This window comes from Pundamilia nyererei, unplaced genomic scaffold (genome assembly GCF_000239375.1).
Source record: "Pundamilia nyererei isolate P.nyererei 1_Seehausen unplaced genomic scaffold, PunNye1.0 scaffold00068, whole genome shotgun sequence".
Taxonomy (NCBI): Eukaryota; Metazoa; Chordata; class Actinopteri; order Cichliformes; family Cichlidae; genus Pundamilia; species Pundamilia nyererei.
The window spans coordinates 2,159,139-2,167,704 of NW_005187469.1; the positions used below are offsets into that span (position 1 = coordinate 2,159,139).

Consider the following 8,566-nt stretch of genomic DNA (forward strand, 5'->3'; position numbering starts at 1 on the left):
AAACAAACAAACAAAAAGGCTCGATCTCCTCTGCTTCAAGACCAAAACTGTATCAATAGAAGTGGTGAAATATTAGTATTGCACAACTTCAGAGACCAGCCAGCGACTATTGTGTGGAAAACAGATCACCTAAACACAGTATTTTAAATTCAATACACACGAGGGAGCAACCTCAGCTTCACATCTGCCAACTAACTGCAGAAAGAAAAAAACTAAACTAAACCAAAAACAACCTAACATGACCATTACATATTTGATTCACACATTAGTAAAATAGTATAATAGATTTGTTGATAATGTCACAAGTTATTGTACACATCAAATAATATACCAAAATCTGACTCTGTAGGTTAAACAAAAAGCTTTTTTTTTTCTCTTCTTTTTTTTCCTCCATCGATAAATCAATACAAACTGGTAAAAACAGGGATAAAAACCAGCCAGATCATCTCAACATGCAAGAAAAGAAAAAGACTTCACATTTAAAAACAAATCCATTTTGATTGTTGTACAGCTTGGGAAGTGGTGAGAAAACAGGGAAGGACTAATCCAGCAACATGTACTTAAAAATACACATTGTACAGTGAAAGAAGTTGTAACAGCTGCAACACAATGTCTCCTCTGCCTAATAAGCCAGACACCATCTTTAAGAGAAAAACAAAAACAAACAAAACAACAACAACAACAAAAAAAAAAAGTTAAAAAAAAAAAAAAAGTTCCAAGATGTTGCAACTACCAACTGGGTTGTTGTTGTCCATTTCTAGAATTCTTTGTTTTGTGAATTTGCATAATTAAAAAGGGCATACCTCTTCTTTGAACAGCTTCTACAAAATTGAGGCGTTCCCAAAGTTCTTGTTTGTAAATACCTAGAAAATGCATATTTACAAGTATGTGTTCTCTGCAAAGTCAAAAAATCTGGACCTTTGAGCTAGAATGTGACAAAAATGAAACCATACCGTGTATGAAGCTCTCTGCTGAAAACAAAGTTATTAGCAGTGGGGTTCTGAGGAAGTGACCTTTAGAGAGATTTATGAGGGATTAACTACCATGTGGAAGCCAAGAAACAGCAGGACGATTTATTATTTTTAGCAAATTGCAGATGGGGCAGTGATGTGTTAACAATTCATGAATTACATGACAGGACTGAGCGCTGGACCACTGTTGTCACAATTGCTTTGCCGCTTTTTTTTTTTTTTTTTGGTTAAATAAAATAGGCAGATACAGTGTGCGAGCATCTTTTTATACTTCATTTCCACATGACTCAAATCAGCTGGGTTTCAAGTAAAATTCATGTGCACGTACGTGTGTCTTCCTGTTGTGTGCCAACTCCTTTTGAGTAACTCAGCGGCATGATTCATCCTGTAATTTATTAAGATGTTACAAATATAGAAAAATGTTGTCGTAGTGAAATGCAAAGCACGAGCAGAGCAATTTCAGTTAGATTAAAGAGAATGAAACGTGTCTACTGCAGTAGCGTTAATATAGCTAATCTGAATAAAAAGGTTCTGTGAACCACGAGGAGGAAACCCAATATTTCCGATTCATTCTTTATATTCACACCCTACAAGCAAAACAGTCAAAGGTTTCTGAACAGCGAGTTCTATGATACTCTTCATTTTTCTTTTCAGCAGTTTTAAAAGGTTGATATTACATACTCTGAATTTCCAAAATACCCAGCTCATGGAAAAGCTGCTGACTTTGAGCAGGACTGGAAATGATCAATGACCAATGTTTGCGACAAAACAACAAAAGAAGTAAGTAATATTTATTCCTAAGGACTTCAAAACCTTTGGACATTCTGGCCTAAAACTAAGTGGCAAGAAACTGGCAAATCATCTGAGATCAGGTTAACATAACGGGTCTATCATCAACTTTGGGCAATTTTCTATTCATTGTTATTATAAAGAAAATAAAGAAGCATATATATATATATATTTAAAAAAAAGTTGTCACACCTACAACATTTCAGGGTGTTTACTCTTAAGTTCCAACATACGTAAGACCAATAATTTAGTGTGTTCAAAAACATCTGACTGCAATTCTAGATCTTCTCAGTTTGCCTGTTAGACACACTACTCTGACCTCACTGTCCTTTCTTCACTTACACAAGCCTTCAGAGTACTGCAACCTTTTCAAACAAAACAACACAATAAAAACAGAACTCTGCCCAATAGCAAAACACAAACAAACAAACCATTTCACTCCAGTAATTATACTGAAACAATGTCATACTGTTGGACAAGAGTTGCAAAGTAAGTCCACGATGCAATGACGGTCTTAAACAAAGAATAAAATAAAATAAAACCAACAACAACAAAGAATTCATGTAACTGCGTGTCAGCCACAAGCAAAGCAGTCTAGGATAATCTTATCACTGAAAAGGATGGTGTTCTCTGATCTTTAACGCAAAGAGAGGAGGAATGAAACAGTTGTTGCTGCTTTGATGTTGAAGCTGGTAAAAGCTAAAATATGCAATCGATATTTGTAATTTTTCCCCCATAAATAATCACATTTTCTACTAAAAACGACTGAAGATGATTCCCAGGTAAGGATGTCTAAGAATTAAAGATCAGAAGCTAAAAACAGGAAAAACAAAACTTTAAAACTCATATTGCAAATCTAGCATGATACAGGAATTTAAGGACATGTCTGTGGCATACGATTCAGTCTTTTATTTTTTCTTTATATGTACATATTAGAGCAAAATTTATCTACTTCTATACACTGTTCCATGTAGTTTCTGTGTCAGTTGACCACTTAGCTTATGTCCATTACATCTACAGTAGTATGAAAATCAATAAGTAATGTCCACTCGAAACTGAGGAATAAAAAATAATAAAAACATACTTATTTCGCAAAACAACTTCAATAAGGAAAAATACAAGCGGGAGCCAAGTGGTCAACCAACAGACACCATTGTTTTTGAGCTTTTTTTGTTTTTTTATGTTTGTTTTTTGCTTTTTTTTTTTTTTTTTAGCATTACGTACATATACAAGTGTAGATAATATAAGTATATATTCATATATACATAATGAGTATGTATATATACCAGTAATGCATTCATTATATATACTTATTTTCTTCACAGATATGTGAAATAGGAGGAAAAAAAATGACTGTTAAAAATAAAAAGTTTAAATGAAACAAAATGCATAAAACCAACCTACTGATAGAAACAACTTGTAAATGCACTTTGCACAATTTTTGTGTTTTTAGAAATGATTTTACCTTTTTTATAATTTTCTTTTTTATTTGTTTTTTTTGTTTGTTTTTTTAAATTATTACTTATTCACTTATGTGGGAGAAGTGGGAGAAGTGACACTCATTTAAAATAGGAATAGTACCCATTGCTACCATTTGAACTTCCTATACTCAGCTCTTGTAGGAGGGAGAGGGGGTCGCTATTCTTCTTGACCTGTTCAGGCCGAACTGCCCGGGGCTTAGGTGGAGCGCGAAGAGCGCTCGCGTAGGACATGGTAGGCTGTTTGCCTAAATTTGGAGCCCCCTCGCTGGGCTCGGTGGGAGGCTGAGGCTGCTGCTGCTTGTTGTTGGGCATGAGAGGAGGAAACTGATGCTGAAGGGAGTTGAGGGAGTGTGGATGTGTCTGCTGTGTTCCTGTGGCTTCTGCCTTTGCATGCTCCTCTGCCTGACGAAGGGCCTTGGAAGCTGTCATATGGGAAGGCAGCCAAAGGTTATGAGAGGTGAATGAGACACGGACACAGAATTTAGCATATATAATAAACAACTATCTCAAAACAATCCAAATAATCAAGTGAAGAGGAAATTGGGCTTGAAAACAGAAAGATTTACCTAGAAGGTCCCGATGCTGAGCGAGCGTGCCGGCTCCGTTACATGGAATGTTCTGAAACGGACCCGGACCGCCTCCATTACTTGGCCAGAGGTGGTCATGTGAAGGATAGCTGTAGGGGGCGTGTGGGTGTTGATGATGCTGTATGTGAGGATGAGGGTGGTCCTGGGTATCTGATGCACAAGGCTGGGATTGCTGTGACAGGGTATTGTGGGTGTTGGCTGGAGATGATTCATCTGGGTAGGTGGACGAGATACGGCGCTGATAAAGAGGCCGCCCTGGACCTCTGGGTTCATACTGTAAACACAGATACAAAAACAAGGTCAGAAGGTGATATATAGTGACTACAAAGAGTATTCAATTGGTTTAAATTCCCAGTGACTGACAACAAAGTGAATGTATGCTCTCAGTGTTGTAATAAGAGAGAACAACCTTTTCCAGACCTTGCTTAGTTTAGCTACTTCTTGTAGAACAGCATTACAGTAACACATCTTCCATATTGATTTTTATTTTAATTTGTTTGTAAGTTAAAATTTGGGTGACTTAAAAACAAAACTTTAAGCCCACAATTATCCACCATTGTCTGTTGGTGTATTATAATCCGGAGCTGTTTGAAATCCCTACTTTAAGAAAGCAGCGAGCAGTAAGAGTGAAACAGCGTTTCAGTTAATAACTTGATTTGGCTGAATACTGGCTTACCATTAATATGACCATATGGTTAATTAGCATTACATAATGTTCTTACTAATTAATTTCCCAAATAGTATTATTTATGATATTTACACCAAGCAACTACCTCTGGTACTTCAAGTTTGAGTGTATCCTTAAAGAATCCAATGTTAAAATGCTTAGAGCCTGAGGCAATACAATTTTTTTTCTTCTCTAGGCATTAATTTCCAACATTAAAACAACTGCACAGATTTTCGTTTAATAAGTCATCTATCTGGATACTAGAAGTTGGAGTAGGACTGATCTGATGACAAGTGATCTGACAGAAGCAGCTGTAGCCCCACAGCTGTCTGCTGGGCATCACCGCCCATAATTGGAGTAACTGGATGAACGGGATCTTTGTGCCTTCACTTTTAGCTGTGCCCCCTTAACTTTGTTGCTTTGGACGAATAACCTTAGCATAGAGATGCTACTTCAGGCAGTTCAGACTCATTGCTAATTTCACTGAAATATTATTGAATACCACATTAATGAAGAGCCCTTACCTCATCTACATTGTGATGTGCTGTGGCTGCTGATGTTCTGGGGGATAATGGGTGGTAGGGCTCCTGATCTGGACCTTGATTTTGTTGTTGTTGTTGTTGTTGCTGCTGCTGCTGTTGTTGCTGCTGCTGCTGCTGCTGCTGCTGGTGGTGCTGATGGTGAAGCTGCATCAGGTGAACCTGCTCCTGCCTGCTAGGGTGAGCCATGATGGGCAGTCCATAAGGAAGGCCGTGGCCCTGATTCCCCATCAGAGGGTTCTGCTGTGGTGGGCTCACTGATGTAGCTCCACCATGGGGCCACTGGGCCTCTTGCAGAAGGTATTTGACCTGGGCAGGAGGGGGGCTGGCAGATTGAGCTGGTGGCTGATGTGGAAAGCTACCAGTATTGTACAGGGGATTCCCTGGGTGCTGCTGCAGACCTTGGCTGTTAAGAAGGTTTTCATTCAGTAGATCCCGACCTGTGTCATGGGGGTAGAGTCCTGATGGAAAAGGGCCAGCTTGATTGGAAATGGCACCTAAAGAGGATGAAGGGTCACCCGAGCCACGGGGCTGGGACTGGCGATACTGGAGGAGGCGAGACTGAGGTGGGGGCTGCATCTCAACTGCTTCCCTGGGCTCTGGCTGTTCCTGTGGAGCCATCTCTCTCAAGAGACCTGGATACCTAGAAATGAAAATTGTTTACTTTTTTATTTTTTTGAACTATGTATTTTGTTTTAAAACAAAAGAAAAAAAACTAATTGTGCTTAACATATGATATAAAAAAAAGTACAAGTCCAATATTTAACCTATAATATTTCTATGAGATCAAGTTAGTAGACCGTTACAAATGACTATAAAACATACTAGTGCCCAGTCTAACCTGCTGAAAGTTGGCCCGGTCGAGGCAGAAGGAACAGCTTCATCATCCAGATTGGAACTAAGGCCCCAGTTACCTGCCCGAAGCAGCTGATGGGGAAAGCGAGCCATGTTGGATTGAGCAAGGTGGGCAAGCTGTTGGGGCAGAGGAAAGGCAACACTGGCCTGGATGAAAGGGCTTGCTGCCTCCCCCCACTGGCCCAGCCTAGCTGCCTGCTGCTGCTGCTGGCTAAGGGCCTCTAGAGCCAAGGGTCCCTGAAGATCTGAAAGGGCAATGGTCTGGTTAGTTTTTGGAGTCATTCATGTATTCTGCATAATTATATGAGCTGCAGGGTTAGTATACACAGCATGGTTAAGAATACCTTTAAGTAGATTCTCTATGAATAAATATTCAATATATTAAATGTACTGCAAAATCAAATATTTACCCATTCATATTTTTAAACATATGAAAGCTGCACATTCTAATCCAAAAAAGGAATGTGAAATTTGACTATTTGACAAACAATCTCCTCACATCTCAACCATGGAGATTGTTGCTTTAAAAGTTCAGAGAAAGTTTTCTTTGAGAAGAACGGAACCAGTCTGATTGAACGTGCAAGCACCTTTCAATCCTGAGCAGGATACTATACAAACTTCAACATCTGCATAAGCAGAACCATCTCTGAATACATGACTACCAACTTCAGAATCTCTTGAAAAAATGTCTATATGAAAAAAAAAGAGATGAATTAAATCCCTCAGACTCAAATTAAATGAAAATTCTAAGTAGAAATAATAAGAGGCTAATTTTCCATCATCATCAGATTCAGCTCCCTCCTTTGTAACACAATTCATTAGCTAACTAAAATTAAATTACTAGTAAATATAGTGTTTACTCACCCAAACCATCTCCTGGGTTTCCATCCTGTCCCTCATCCCCAAAGCTGCTGACCCTGTTATGCTGTGACAGGCCTGAGTGGTGGCCTCCTGGGTGGCCCATTGGAGTCCTAACAGAGCTACTCATCTCCTCTACTCCTCCAGAATCTGGCCCATTCAAAGTCGGGGACTGGACAGGTCTGTGAGTTGGTATAGGGCCACTGAAAAAAGACGCATTATGGCTTCCACCAGTGTAGGCAGGACTGAGCTGCTGTTGCTGCTGCTGATTTTGCTGGGCCATCCCTGGGTGTTGAGGCTGGCTAACCCGATAAGGAAGCCTAGTGACTGAATACTGCTGGGGGAAGGTTCTTCCACTGATTGGATTTGAAGGAAAGGGTGTACTAGGTGGCGCAAGTTGGAAATTAAGAGGTCTTTGGGCAGCTGAGGGGTCTTTTCGGTGGAGCAGAGGATTGGGAAATCCAACTAGGCTTTCTGTCTGTGAATCCAGACTTCGACTTTGGCCTGAGTCTAAATCTCCCTAGACAAAAAAAAAAGGATAAACACTGTTATAAAAACACCATAAGTTGTACAAGGAATTTATCACTGCTTTTGCAAAATATGTTGTGGGTTTGGGTACAAATAAAACAGACAAATTACTTTTAACCCAAAAAAGAAACATTTAAATGTCAACAACTTGCCTGTTTTTCCTTCATGTCTGTGTTTTTTCTTTCTGGTGTTTGAAGATGATTCTGCTCTGACTTTGAACATCCTTCTAATTTACCTAAGACGTCAAAAACAAAACAAATTAAAAAGACTTACACTGCCATTTCCACATTGCTAGATGAAGGCATAAAATTGGATTAGAGTTTTTAACTGATCTCTTGATTTAGAAATAGAAAGTCAAGGCAAACCATTTCTGATGGGGTCAGAAGGCTCTTTGTCTGGGCTCGGCTGGGCTAGTCCTAGAGGAGAGGGGTGTGCTACCCCACTATAAGGAATGGGGGAGCCTCTATTTGGTGGCTGCAGCAGATTAAAGTTGTAAGCCATGGCTGCTGGATGACCCATGATGCGAGGGTCCACAGCAAAGCGATTCTGGTAACCTGGCCAGGGCAACTTAGGGAGAAGAAAAAAAATACATTTCAATAAAATGTTTTCCTGTGGTACACAGAAATCAGGCAGGGGAGCTATCGTTATTTTTAATACTATCATTGTGACCATAATAACTGATCAACTTATTTGAAATAGTAAGGACATACATTTACAGATATCTGCAGTGCGTTTTTTTTACACTTTTCTAAAAGAAGCAAACAGTTTTATAGGTTCCTTTTTAAAATACAATATTACACACACACACCACACCAGTGAACTTACATGCAGGGGCATGGGCATGACCATGTTTCCACCATATACAGCTGGAACGTAGAGGATACTGGCACCTGTATGCGGATCTATCCTCTGCACAGGACTAGGTGACTTGCCCATACCAGCTGGTGTGCCACCCAAAGGTGGTGTGAATGCCCGAATAGGGTTCCCCATCAACACTGCTGGGTTTGGTTGGACTGCAAAGAAGTAAAATTGGTAAATTACTTTACTGTTATGACATTATTGTTGTCAGATTCAAAAGTAAATCTGTAGTAATAATAATAATAATATTAAGTAAATCTGTGGGAGCATTTCTTAAATAATATTCATTTTCTAGATTCTGGTTCTAAATTATAGCTATTTAGGCTTAAACAAAGACAGTGCTTAACAAGTTTATTATATCACCTGTCACTATAACAGAAAAAATGATTTAGAAAGCTGTCAAATATGGGTTTTAGGGCTGCCACGATTAGTC

The 8,566-nt window shown here is 39.2% G+C and overlaps 1 protein-coding gene across 1 annotated transcript in view; it reads right to left on the reverse strand.

The window, feature by feature from the left end:
• Nucleotides 1-1,956: 1,956 nt before the first annotated feature.
• Nucleotides 1,957-8,566, reverse strand: part of helz (helicase with zinc finger) — a 46,667-nt gene continuing 40,057 nt past the window's right edge. Inside the window, exons 26-33 of the mRNA XM_005736294.1 lie at nt 8,101-8,288; nt 7,641-7,842; nt 7,428-7,510; nt 6,754-7,267; nt 5,876-6,134; nt 5,020-5,677; nt 3,808-4,102; nt 1,957-3,663 (exon numbers count right to left, since the gene is read on the reverse strand). Coding sequence (XP_005736351.1) covers nt 3,320-3,663; nt 3,808-4,102; nt 5,020-5,677; nt 5,876-6,134; nt 6,754-7,267; nt 7,428-7,510; nt 7,641-7,842; nt 8,101-8,288 — 2,543 coding nt within the window. The 3' untranslated portion in view covers nt 1,957-3,319. The remainder of the gene's footprint in view (nt 3,664-3,807; nt 4,103-5,019; nt 5,678-5,875; nt 6,135-6,753; nt 7,268-7,427; nt 7,511-7,640; nt 7,843-8,100; nt 8,289-8,566) is intronic.